Source organism: Colias eurytheme, chromosome 30 (assembly GCF_061535395.1).
Source record: "Colias eurytheme isolate Ceu_HAF_F1 chromosome 30, ilColEury1 Martin Lab GWU primary, whole genome shotgun sequence".
NCBI lineage: Eukaryota > Metazoa > Arthropoda > Insecta > Lepidoptera > Pieridae > Colias > Colias eurytheme.
Window position 1 is genome coordinate 5,029,740 of NC_143009.1, and position 14,846 is coordinate 5,044,585.

General features: G+C 32.5%; 1 protein-coding gene across 1 annotated transcript; it reads left to right on the forward strand.

The window, feature by feature from the left end:
* The first annotated feature begins 239 nt into the window (after positions 1-239).
* LOC149895833 (arginine-hydroxylase NDUFAF5, mitochondrial) lies at positions 240-4,125 on the forward strand. Its single transcript, XM_090118686.1, has 6 exons — positions 240-647; positions 966-1,117; positions 1,925-2,032; positions 2,425-2,570; positions 3,042-3,225; positions 3,919-4,125. The coding sequence occupies exons 1-6, from the start codon at positions 353-355 to the stop codon at positions 4,114-4,116; spliced, it is 1,083 nt and encodes a 360-aa protein (XP_089974812.1). The 5' UTR covers positions 240-352; the 3' UTR covers positions 4,117-4,125.
* The last annotated feature ends 10,721 nt before the right edge of the window (positions 4,126-14,846 follow it).

Genomic DNA, 14,846 nt, shown 5'->3' on the forward strand with positions numbered 1-14,846 from the left:
GACATTGATAAATGACATTGGTGGTAAAATCAAAATTGCTTGCTTTATTCATTGATAACAAATTTATAATGAACCTGATGACGATGAATAAAATAATTGAATGCGAACTAGCACAATTTATTATAGATAGGAATTTATCGATAAAACTTAAAACGTGTATTCTCCACTTACATACTTACTTACTTCTTCGTATATTTAGGAAGATTTTTGAACTTATATTTTTATGTCATCGTTGAAGTTGTCAATAAATTTATAACCTCCAAAAATATATTCGAAAGAAATAAATATTTATGTAGCTATTTAATTTCATAATAACTTATTGTAATTAACGTTTAGGACCTTATGAGTAATTATGGCACAAGCTGTAGTTTTCAATAGGATACTTCAATCAAAACAATGTAGTCTTTTACGTAATTCCGAATTTTTAAGTCGAAATTATAGTAACAATTTACCAAAAAAGAAAACTGCTAGTTCAGTGTATCGTAGCATGAATGTATTTGATCGGAAAGCGAAGATTTTGCAAAAAGAAAGGTCAGCACAAAGGGAAGATTATCATTTATATGAATATATAAAAGAAGAAATAGGTTGGCGAACAGCTGATCGTGTCTTTGATGTGAAAAGAGTCTTTAAAAATGCTGTAGAGCTGGGTAATTATTGCAATAGTATTTAATTAATTAATGTATTTGTTTAAGTTATGACTTATCGTATTTTATGAATGGATAGAAAATCATACACAACATAATATCACAATAGCAAAATTTAGGAATAATGCTTGAAGTATTTCAATAATCTTGAACACATTATTTATTTTAAGATCTAGAAGCCAACACAATTATTTAATAGTAAAGAAAATTGCTTGACCCTTAACAATGTTTAAAAATAACATGAATAAAGCATACATTTGGCAATTCATTTTTATGTATTTCTGTTTAGTTTTAACTTTACTTTGATATTGTGTTTTACAGGAGCGTCCAGAGGTTACGTTTCGCGTCATTTCCTTCCCGACAGTGTAGAGAAAGTTATATTATGTGATACATCACAGACGCACCTTGATAAGGCGTTGGTCGGTGATGGAGTGAAGTTTGAAAAGATTGTGATGGATGAAGAGAATATTGATGTAAGTGTTTTTTGAAGTGAAAACTTCTTTAGCGGCGTTGAGCACTTTTTCTGTAATGGGTATAAAATCTTAAACTCGCGTCAGGACACCTGACCTGATCGAAAAAGCGTAAGACGGATACCATTCCAAAATATCAAACATGCTCAACGTTAATAATCAAGTTTTCACTTCTGCCGGCACTCCCCCAGTGCAACCCATCTTTTTTTATAACTAGCTATGGTGTGCGGTGTTACCCGCATTGCTCCGCTCCTGTTGGTCTTAGCGTGATGATATATAGCATATAGCCTTCCTCGATAAATGGGCTAGGTATATAGCACCAAAAGAATTTTTCAAATTGGACCAGTAGTTCCTGAGAGTAGCGCATTCAAACAAACAAACTCTTCAGCTTTATAGTATAGATGGAAAGTTAAAGTTAATTTAGTGTTAATTGAATTGTCGCATTTTGACAAATATTAAAGGAGCCTGTTTCTGACCTACTGTTTTATAACGTTCTTGGTGTGTTAATTTTATTAAAATAAAAAATGTATGCATGTACACACGTAAGAAGTGAAACTTCTTTATGACCTTAAAAATGTCACGAGTATGGCGTATGCATGTACACACGTAAGAAGTGAAACTTCTTTATGACCTTAAAAATGTCACGAGTATGGCGTAACGCAAAAATGTCACGCGTACGGCGTAACGCAAAAATGTCACGCGTACGGCGTAACGCAAAAATGTTACACTAAATTTTTGTCCAACCCCGATAAAGAAGTTTCACTTCAAAAACTTTTTTTTATTTAAAATGTTATAATTTATTTTTTCTAGTTTCCAGAAAACAGTGTGGACTTATTTGTTTCATCGCTAGCTTTACACTGGGTGAACGATTTACCGGGATGCTTTGATAAAATCATGAACTGTTTAAAACCAGATGGGGTAAGTTTTATGTTAAAATTAAATGATGTTTTTTCAATATGTCACTATTGTATTTCTGAGTATAAAAGAATGTAGACAAAAAATAAACGAAAATTTTTTTTTTTTTATATTTTTATTTGAGAGTATATGAAATTGTTGATGATAGAGTTTTTCATTAATAAATGTTACAATGTATTTTAAATTAACTAATAACTGCATTTTTGTCAATTCAAAAATATCAATATTTTTTGTGCATATTTTTTATAATGTTTTTTTTTAATACTTACATGTATTTTTCGGTCCATTTAAATTTTCAACACTACTAATTAATTGTTTTTATTATATGCAGCTGCAATTTGGTATTAAATACTTTTTTGTTTTACATTTTAACAATATTTTTTACTTATTTTCAGGTATTCATAGGCTGCATGTTCGGCGGCGACACGCTAGTGGAGTTACGTCAATCGTTACAATTAGCTGAATCGGAAAGGCTCGGCGGTGTCAGTGCGCACGTGTCACCGTTCACACGGCCTAGGGATATAGGCGGGTTATTGAATGCGTGAGTATGAATGTCTAAAGGACACAGGGAAGGAAATTAAGATTTCCTTCACATAAAACTGAAAGAATAGGATAAATTCGATCGCTCTGGCGTGGCTGAGTAGGCTTCCGCCCCGGATTGGCGTGATAGGATGCGGGTTCGAGTCGAGTTCGAGTGAATTTTTTCTATACTTTATAAATTTATATTTATGAAGCATTTTGAATGCCATAAAACCAAAGATATCAAATTCAAATTAAGATTTTTTTTTACAAAAAAAAAGATGTTCATGTAAACTTTACAAGCCTTATAAAATTGTAATTTTGCTTCATTAACGAGAGAAATCGGCAAGAAACTCGACCGAACTATAACGAAATAAGGAAAAATTTGATTATTTAATTTGTTTTATAGATTATAACGTTGATTCTATTCTTTAAGTCAATCATACACACACACACTGCTACGGGACTGTAGCTCTTATTGCTATTCCACTAGGGCGGGTTTCACCCTACAGACGGTGGACGTAGACGCGCTAACCGTGTGGTACCCGTCCGCGTGGCACGTGATGCAGGACGTGCGCGCGCTGGGCGAAGCGAACGCGGCGTTAAACCGCCCGCTGTGTTTGCAGAGGGAATGCCAGTTTGCAGCGGCCGCGTTGTACGATGAAATGTATGGGAAGGTGGGTTACAAAAACTAAATATGGTCGGTTGTTCGTTCGTTTGTATTTAGTTCATTCATGCATGTATTCATTGGTGTTGGTTCGGTCGTTCGTTCATTCGTTCTTTTGCGCATTTACGATCATCCGTTCATAAATGTATTGACTCGCTGGAAATAAGAATGTTCATTCGTTACTTTAAATAATTGAGTGTTCTTCGTTCGTTCATTTATGCATGTAGTCATAAATCGATCATTCATTATTTTATGCACCTATTCATTCTTTTGCTCGTTCGTTCATTCACTAAGGCATGTTCGTTGATTAACTTACCCATATATCTATTTCTTCAATCATTGACTACATAATATTATAATATATCGTTCGTTTGCTTATCATTCATTCACTAACACACGTTTTTCATGATCTAATCATTCGTTTACTCGTTTAAAGAACTAAATGTATACATTCGTTGATTGATTCGTTTATAATTCATTCACTAATAAATCTAAAAATTGATAAGCTTTTAAATGTTCTTAACTTCTTAAATAGCAGTCACGTGATAATGTTACACAATATTACATTAACGAAGCCACGGTCAGAAGGCCAATTTTAAAAATTCCCTTAATTTTAGTATCCATATGTATTATATAGCATTTGTTTTACATCAGACATACGTTTTTCCATACATTTCCACTAACCAATAAAAAAATCTTTCAGGAAGTACCAGATCAAAACGCACGTGGTGTACCCGCAACGTTTCAAATCCTGAACTTCGTGGGTTGGAAACCAGACCCAACCCAACCACAGCCCATGCAAAGAGGTAGCGGGGAAGTGTCGCTGAAGGATCTACACAAAATAGACGAAATAATAAAACATAGCGATAAAATTGAGTTACGCGATGAGGATATGAAATAAATTATTAAATTGCAATGTTCTTTTATTTTCCTTCTTTGAGGGTAATTGTAAATGTATGAACTATGAATTAATTGATTTTTGAGACAGCGCCATCTAGTGACAAATGAAGTTAAAATGTTTTGTTCTATCCTGTTCTGTTCTGTTCATATATTGAATGTAGTTAAAAGTTGGATAAATCATCTATATTTTTAATAAGACTAGACAAAATTTCAATAAATGTTCAGGATTTTGAAACAACTGTAATCAGTTTGTTCTGTTTCTATTTATTTATTCTATACTTATATTATAAAGCTGAAGAGTTTGTTTGAACGCGCTAATCTCGGGAACTTCTGATCCGATTTGAAAAATTCTTTCGGTGGTGTGAAGGCTATATATCATCACGCTAAGACCAACAGGAGCGAAGCAATGCGGGTGAAACCGCGAGGAACAGCTAGTTGTTAATAAAAGTATAATAAATAATCTAAATTACGATTACATGCATTAAGGCAGTCAGTAATTTGTTTTAGGTAATCAGATAATGAAATAAATGTTTTAATTAGGAGTTTTTTATTTTAAGCTATTGCATAGCTTCTATCGCGGGCCTTGAGCGCGGGGACCGAATCCAGAAATTGCGTAACGAAAACACCTCACGCTCCCCACTCTGACGGGCACGGAGGTGTGGCTTGAAGGCATAGCATGCAATAGCTATTAGCTTTTCCGCGGCAGTCCCCGAGTGCCACACGTCTTTTTTCCTTTGTTATATCGCCATCTAGTGGCAAATGAAGATAGGTTGATCCCATGTTGTTCCTATTTTACTAAGGTATTTTTTATCTCTTGATAATATTATAATATTGATGATGAACTAAAGGTATAAAAGTAAGTTATTGAAGAAATTCTCACAGAAAGTTATTCATTTGTCGTACAATTGTTTTTTCAAACTTTTATTTCTGGTTTACAGTTTAACTACTACATACTCTTAAAACATACTCTTAAAATTTGTGATTTATACTAAGAAAAAAAATGTAATTTATTTGTTCTAAGCTAAACAGCTAATACATAGTTTTGTGTCTTATTTATTTATCATTTAAAAATTTTTTTTTTACAAAAATCATATTTATTTATTTAATTATTTATTGCACACACAAAATAAATAGAGACACACAAAGTACAACTAATAGGAAATAATATGGAGAAGTATTAATTTTTTTGATGTCATATTTTTGTTATTCAATAATTATTTTCACAGTAAGCTCTCAATTTTTTGTTTAATTAATCTACTTTTAAGAAATACCGTTGTTGTTTTTTTCTGCCGTTCATTCTTGTAGCATTATTTTTAGATGCTATTCTACATTTAAAACAAAAACTCAAAAAATAAAGTTTAAAAAAATATAGCTTCTACCTACGAATAGATTTTAATATTAATATCTTCTAGCATTATACGAAGAGCCTTGGAAGAGCTAATAAAAAGTAATTTGGACCATTGCAATTGTTACAGTATCTTAAATTGTTGCAAGCGTAAAAATAAATATTTCACAACGAAAATATCACTAGCAACACTAGAGAAAAAACGCGGGAATTTTCATTTGCACACAGTTCGTTAGATTTGAAATCTGTCAGTCAATTAAAAAATAGGGAAGTGTTATTATATTACGTTTTTGTTTTTTGATTATTATGGGCGGATTTGTGAACTAGCAAGGCGCGATTCTAATCCTAATTTAGTCTACAATATCTTGTTTAGTACGCATGCGCGTTTCCAGTTAGCTACATTCAATATGGCTCCCGTTTAGCGCTGTCTCCCGATTGATTTTTTTATTCCATACGATCTCACACCGGCCGCGTTTCAAACATATAAAACACAAACGAATTTTTATTAATATAACCACGGGCGGACGCGCGTTTGTTAAAAATAAATTGACATATATAACCTATTTAGTATGTGCTAGTGAAGTTTTCTAATGTGTTCCATCAATCCCTTTTCGAAAATAGGTGAGTATGTAATGTATTAAGTAATCCAGTGTTAGTGGGAAATTATAGTTAGAGCCCACGTAATGTTGTATAATCTGTGACAATTTGTATGACCTAAAAAACAGGCATAATGCAGTTAGTGTAGCCGTATAAATCTTGTAATGTTCCATTTTTAAATGTGACATTTTTCTTTTTTTTAATTGAAAAGTGAGGCAATAGGTGACATAATAATTTGAGTGATATTTTTCTTGTATTCAGGTTTTTTGGATTTTTCTCTTTTTAGTGTATACGCGTGTCCTTGTCTAAATCTCCTGAATGAGGTGATAAGCAACAACGGTGCGCATGTCAAGTGATGAGATAATTTTTAATAGACCGGAGGCGTGCCTTAATTTTTATTAGAAAAATTACTGTGTAAAGTTGCAAGGCAATGTTAAGACTGCGTTTACATCTTCAAGTATTTTTTTTGTTATGGCATTATTAATTAATTATAATATGGTCTAGTCTGTGTTAATTTTAAATACATATGCTTTCGTGAATGAGTAATAATTATGATATTATGATTATATGGGTTTTAATAGATTGCAGGTCTAGTGTGTTTATAATAGCATGACTAGAAATAATTTTAGTAGTTACTTACCTATAACAATTACTACGTTAAATATAATAGCTCTCTATAATTTTTTAAGTTTTTATAGCTGAGATTTTTGCATAACTTTCGAAATGTTAAAAGTATATTCTTGTTATTTCAACATAGATACCTATTACAGGTTTCACATACCAATACTTTATGGATTACTAGCTTACCAGTTACCGCCCGCGGCTTCGCCCGCTTTGTCTAAAACCTAATAAATTATATACTAAAACCTTCCTTTTGAATCACTCTATCTATTAAAAAAACCGCATCAAAATCCGTTGCGTAGTTTTAAAGATTTAAGCATACAAAGGGACATAGGGAAATAGGGACAGAGAAAGCGAATTTGTTTTATACTAGGTCATGTAGTGATAGTGAAGTACATGTTTTTATTCCAATTATAAAACTTTAGTTAAATACCTTATTTTATATTTAGTTATTAACTGTGCCGCGCGGTTTCACCCGCGTGGCTCCGCTGCTGTTGGTCTTAGCGTGATGATATTATACCACAGTATTACAATATTAATTCCTAATTATACAGCCTATATAGCCTTCCTCAATGAATGGGCTATCTAACACCGAAATAATGTTTCAAATCGGACCAGTAGTTCCTGAGATTAGCGCGTTCAAACAAACAAACTAAACAAGATACAAACTTTCGCATTAATTATAATATGTATTACCACGTTGTATATTATTATTAGTCTGTGGTATTACTAACGACACGCCCGCGGTTTCGCCCGCTTTGAAATAATATTCTAAAACCTACCTCGAGAATCACTCTATCTATATAACCTCCTAAGGACCAATGGCCTCATATAAGTACATAAATACCATCACCATTACAACCCAAAGCACCAAAAAGTTTTAACTAAATTACCAACCACCGTCCTCATCCGATGACAAAATCGAAAATTCGAAATATCTTAAAAAATACCGCGCTTTTCTGCCTATGATCACTGTGTAACGCGACTGGCTGAATTGAACTATTAGGTTTGGTAGGTAAATGGGTTATCCAATCACAGAATTTTAAAATACTTTAGTTCAAGTTTTTAAAATGGCTGGTCAACGTAACAGAGGTAAGTTAAATCGTTAATTATCATATTAATCTCTCACTTGATTTTCATTTGGTATAGAAAAATAAATAGTAAAAACAGTACAGGAACGTATTTTAATTAAATTTAACGAAACAATTCATATTGTATTTTTTAAATTCACGGATAATTTTTATGTGATCATGTGAGAACATTGGTCGTTACTTACAACATTATTTTCATTTTTTTTGTACTCAGTTGAAGACATTGGTAGTCAATGACTATAAAACATTTAATTAGTTAATAATTTATTTTGTTGTTTTACAGTAATTTTGAGTATAATTGTCCTGTTTTATGATTATAATTTATTTAAACTGTCAACAGGAATTACTATTGCAATCAAAATAAACAGTTATCTTCCTTATTTTTTCAGTTCTTCGTGACGATAATATTTCCTAGCCGACTGACGGAGATTTTATTCCTAGTGATGAAGACTTAGGAGACCCACCATTTGTTTCCAAATCGATTTTTAGTTAGCTCATTGATATTTCAAGTTCCTAATAATGTACTTCCAATGTTTTTATTTCTTTTTTTAACATATGTTCAGATAGTTTAGATATTTTATTACCTAATATGTAGTAAACTTAGACATTTAGAATTTAAGAAAAACTGTTTTTAATTCTTTTGTATACTTTTTAGAGGTTATTGTATGATCTCATATGTTATAACATAAGTAAATAAAAAAATCTACAAGTAAAACCTAATTTTAATAAAAAAATTTTTGGATTCACTTAGGTCTGATGTGATCACATGGGAACAAAATAAATCGAGTTTTTTTTTTCAGAAATGTATTCTATAAGCTATATTTTACACAGATAAAAAATCCCACAAGTAAATTTTAACTCTAACAATAAAAAAAATAAAAAAATACCATTGGGTGGCAGGTCTGTTGTATTTTTATGTACTCAGGTGAGAACAATGGGTGGTAATGCAGAATAGGATTTTTTTAGCTTGGTCCTTAGGAGGTTAAAAAACCGCATCAATATCAGTTGCGTAGTTTTAAAGATTTAATAGGGACAGAGACTATGTAGTGATTAGGATTAAAAGAATGCTATAAAAGAAAAAATCAATTCGATCCAGTAGTTCCTGTTATTAGCTCGTTCAAACAAACACTTCTTTATATCTTTGATCGCAAGTAATGTTGACCTAAATTAATGTTTTCCCGTTAAAAATTAATATTTTTCACACAAAGGGTAACCGTTATATGGCCACTGCTATAATTAATTAAAAAATATATATTTTATTCTTATTTAAAACTAGATTTCCGCCCGCGGCTTCGCCCGCATTTTCAAAGAAAAACCCGCATAGTTCCCGTTCCTGTGCGATACCCGAAATACAAAGTAGCCTACGTCTTATTCTGGGTCTTCAGCTACCTCCATACCAAATTTGATTGTAATTGGTTCAGTAGTATTTGCGTGAAAGAGTAACAAACATCCATACATCCATACTCACAAACTTTCGTTTCGCATTTATAATATTAGGATTTTAAAGCTTTGATATTTTGTTTAACACAAAATAAAATATCTTTATAATATTAGTTGCTCACTTTGCTTCGCGTACGCCCGAGTAAACTCTTTTTGAAGATAAATTCAAAAATTCGTTCAGCCGTTCTTGAGATGTAGAAGTATGAATAACACGAAATTTTATATCTTTAATCATAGACACAGAATAAAACAAAGCAAAACAAATGTTCAAAAAGTTTAATAAAAATTGGTCAAGCCGTTTCCAAGGAGTATTGCAACTCACACTGACTTTTTTAAGAGAGATAGATTTATTCCATAGAAATCTAATTTATAACAAGACAAATAACAAGTGTCTTGTTATTTAGATTTCTATGATTTATTCACAGTAAAATTTCAATAGACTACCTATATTAAGTCGTGTTTAAAATTTATAAATATTTTGTTTATAAACTCTTCATTCGTAAATCATCAATTATATGTTTGTAAACATGTTAATTGTAATTATTGTATAGAATAATTTGTTTGTAAACATCCAATTATGTTTGAATGATGTAATGCAAATGAACTGTCGATTTTTAATTTATACTAGCAGTCCGCCCCGGCTTCGCCCGTGGTACCTACATGTTTAAACTATCCTATCTCTCAAGTTGGATCGAACTACACATGGTGTGCGAATTTTATTATAATCGGTTAAGTGGTTTAGGAGTCCATTGAGGACAAACATTGTGACACGAGATTTATATTATATATTAAGATTTACGTATTCGTAATTTATGTTTACGTAGCCGTATTCCGCCGGCAGCTTTGGTTCCTACTTCCTGTGTCTAAAACTTTGATTTGACTTCAAGAATGAATCATTCTTGAAGTCATTCTGAATGATAGTTTCATACATACTGTTAAAATAGGTACCGTAAATTATAACTTAAGCCAGTAGTTCCTGAGATAAGCTTGTTCAAACAAACAAACATAATATTAGTATGATTATATTAGGAAGATAGTCATATTGAAGTAAGTAATTGAATAAACGAATACCTATGTGTTTATGCACACTGTGGATTTAACCGGTATTTTACCGGTTAAAAATGAATGCAGTAAGAGTAGAGCTTGTAGAGACAGTTCGACAAATAATTTAATGTACATCTAGATACTTAATATTATAACTACATATAACATAGTATAAAACAAAGTCGCTTTCTCTGTCCCTATGTATGCTTAAATCTTTCAAACTACGCTACGGATTTTGATGCGGTTTTTTAATAGATAAAGTGATTCAAGAGGAAGGTTTTAGTATATAATTTATTAAGTTTTAGACAAAGCGGGCGAAGCCGCGGGCGTAAAGCTAGTAAAATTATAATTTATAAAGCTTAAGAGTTTGTTTGTTTGAACGCGCTAGTGACTGTTAGATAGCCCATTTATCGAGGAAGGCTATAGTATATCATCACGCTAAGACCAACAGGAGCGGAGCAATGTAGGTAAAACCGCACAAGTAGAAGATAAACTGAATCGGAAATCCTACGGGAAAACAATGCTGGTTTTACTTTCGATAGGTCATGCAGGTGAAGCCGCGGGTAAATAGCTATAGTAGTAGTTTAAAATCTTGGAATTTCAAGGAACAGGCTAAAATCTAAATATAATCTTGCATTCACGTGTTTGCACTAGATATGGGTCGCTAACTCTAGGGTCAACACAGTGTTGATCTAATAATAGAAATAGGGCTGCCAATCATTAGTTTTTATTATTAATTATGTTTTTTGATCGCCTCTAAATCTTCTTGCTCTACGAAGTAAGAGATTTGCTTTATAGTAATGAGAACATTTATTTTCTCATTTTAATATTTCATCGTCACTACATAGTATAAAACAAAGTCGCTTTCTCTGTCCCTATGTCCCTATGTATGCTTAAATCTTTAAAACTACGCAACGGATTTTGATGCGGTATTTTTAGGGTTCCGTAGCCAAAATGGCAAAAACGGAACCCTTATAGTTTCGTCATGTCCGTCTGTCCGTCTGTCACAGCCGATTTACTCGGAAACTATAAGTACTACAGTGATGAAATTTGATGGGAATATGTGTTGTATGAACCGCTACAAAAATATGACACTAAATAGTAAAAAAAAGAATTGGGGGTGGGGCCCCCCATACATGTAACTGAGGGATGAAATTTTTTTTTTCGATGTACATACCCGTGTGGGGTATCAATGGAAAGGTCTTTTAAAATGATATAAAGTTTTCTAAAAAACATTTTTCTTAAAGTGAACGGTTTTTGAGATATCAGCTCTCAAAGTCGTAAAAAGTATGTCCCCCCCCTCTATTTTTATAACTACGGGGTATAAAATTCTAAAAAAAATAGAGGTGATGCATGCTAATTAACTCTTTCAACGATTTTTGGTTTGATCAAAGTATCTCTTATAGTTTTTGAGATAGGTTGATTTAACTGTAATTTATTATATTTGCTGCTACGGAACCCTTTGTGCGCGAGCCCGACTCGCACTTGGCCGGTTTTTTAATAGAACGAGTGATTCAAGAGAAGGTTTTAGTATATAATTTATTAGGTTTTAGACAAAGCGGGCGAAGCCGCGGGCGGTAAGCTAGTTTTATTATATACTAACTTTTCACCCGCGGCTAGTATCTAATCTGTGCTAAAACCTTCCTCACTCTTTCTATTAAAAAAACCGCATCAAAATCCGTTGCGTAGTTTTAAAGATTTAAGCAAACATAGGGATAGACAAACTTACTTACAAAAATGGAGATGGCCTGAGTATAAGCGGATGCATTTTATTGATGATTAATTATTATAATCTTTAATCATTTAAGGGCCGATTTTTCAATGCTTGGATAAAGCTTATCCGTCCAATAAAGTTATTACACGATAATATTAAATTGTCACGTAAACTGTCAAATACGGGCAATTAGAATACGTTTTTAAAATGGTAGTTTTATACATTATTCGACGATTAAGCAAATTAACCAAGGATTGAAAAATCAGCCCTAAAAGTATTATAAAATAATTTTAAACGTGCCGTAAATAATATATTCAGTAGTATTTTGAAAGAAAGAAGATGGAAGGAGTATATTTCAGTATTTTTTCGTTAGTGACAACTGACAGCCCTATACCAACTTATACCTAACCGCCCTATATTATTACGGATATCCTCAATTGTCCAATTATTTTACATATTATAGTGGTCATATGAATGAATGTATAATAAGCCTTGTCTATTAATAAATAGAAATATTTTGAAATACACATAAAACACGCTTTATAGCGCTTTATATTGATAGAATCAACTTGCTTGAAGTCAAGAAATTATTGTATTACCACCGATCCTTGTTAAGTGTACAAAGTTTGAATTAAATCTGTCCGTTTAAACTAGGTCAAAATCTAAGGTCAAAATCGAGTCTTAAGGAGTCGGTTGCATATGAGTACATACAAAAATACAGGTGAAGCTTAAAATAACACGTAATATACATATAACTAAAAATAGCTTCATAACATTTTAAAATAAGCAGGTGTTCAAAAGTGTACAGCCTTCATTTTTTAAGTGTACAACCTTTAACTGATGATACCAATTTTGAGGCATTTAAAGTTTGTGTTGAGGAGTAGTTAAATAAGTATAATCTTCTTATATATAAAAATGAATCGCAAAATGTGTTGGTAAGCGCATAACTCGAGAACGGCTGAACCGATTTCGATAATTCTTTTTTTATTATATTCCTTGAAGTACGAGGATGGTTTTTATGTAGAGAAAACGTAAATGTACCACGGGCGAAGCCGGGGCGGACCGCTAGTAAATAAATAAAAGTAATTTTAACATGAAAAGAACTTACTTGCTATGACTTATTATTTATTGAAAAAAAATGTGTGCGTGTACTAGTGTACACACGTAAGAAGTGAAACTTCTTTATGACCTTATTTTTCAAAAAATAATTTATTATATGCAACTTTACAGAAATACGTCGAATCACGCGTGGTAGGGATAAGAAAAAGATGGCGCGTAACGGAAAAATGTCACGCGTAACGAAAAAATGTTACACTAAATTTTTTTCCAACCCCGATATAAAGATGTTTCACTTCAATAAAAAGATAAGAAAAATGGTCTCAGATCTACCGTATTTATTTACACATAGTTGTGTAAATTCAGGTAAGGAAACCAATTAAAAAATAATTTTATAATAAAAAAATACAATACAAAAGAATTGTAATTGAAAAGTTGCTCAATCTTAAGTTCATGGTCATTTCCTTTTCAACACAAATTATTTATATAAATTTTTTTTTGCAAATGTATGAAAAATAAACCTTACAAACAAAACAAACAAAAATACTTTATTGTGCACCACAGAGAAAAGTACAAGTAAGGACACAATACATTGTTAATAAAAGAGCACAACAGGCGGTCTTATCGCTCAGACAGCGATCTCTTCCAGACAACCTGGTGGACAAGGAGACGCAGTGCAAAAGTAATAAAATAAACAGGGCAAAGTGCACTAAAAACAGAAAAAATACTACTAAAATATATATAATATATTTATATATAGATATTGATATAAGCATACAAATATACTTAAACATAGATACACATATACATACATAATATAACTATATAAATAGATACATACATATATATTACAATATGAAAATACACATACATAATATATAAATACACATACATAAAATAAAAAACGCACACCGACGCAATTGACTAATAAAATAAATAATTAATTACCAACTAATTCGATAAATAAAATTGCTTCAGTAAGTTTTTGAACGTAGATAGAGATTGAGCTGCTCTTATGTCTAAGGGTAACGCATTCCAAAGTCTAATGGCACGCACAGTGAACGAAGAATTGTAAACGTGATTGACATGCGGTGGCATTGCTAGACGATGTTTATTAGAGAAACGCGTTGGGTTGACGTTAGACACAAGGAACTCAAATCTCTCTTTTAAGTATCGCGGAGTTCTCGGATCGAACAGAACACAGTACAGGAGGTGAAGGATATGAGTATTTCGGCGAAGACGGATGGGAAGCCATTTGAGCTTAGTGCGAAACTCGGAGACGTGATCGTATTTGCGCAAGCCAAACACAAATCGTATGCAGAAATTCTGAAGGCGCTCAAGGCAGTCTAGGTGGTATTCGTAGAGGTCAGGATAGCACGCATCAGCATAATCTATGATAGGTAAAAGGAGTGTTTGGACGAGCGCAATCTTAGTCGGTATCGGCAGAAAATTACGTAAGCGACGGAGCGAACCCGCAGCAGCAAAAACCTTTCTACGAACCTCCTTTATTTGGTGATTCCAAGATAGACACGAATCAATCCAAATCCCCAGACACTTAATTTCGGAACTATACGGTATGGCAATCCCATCAACTATTACCCTAGGCAAAGTAGAAAAGTCTATTTTGGATACAAAGTATTTCGTACCGCATATAATACTTTGCGTCTTTTTTGGGTTTACATTTAGGCCGTGACTAAAACTCCAATCAACAATAGTGGATACGTCGTCGTTCATTTTAGCAATAGCATTCGGCAGGTCTTCAAGCGAAGTGTGACAATAAATTTGAAAGTCGTCGGCATACATATGATAGAGAGAAGTGATGT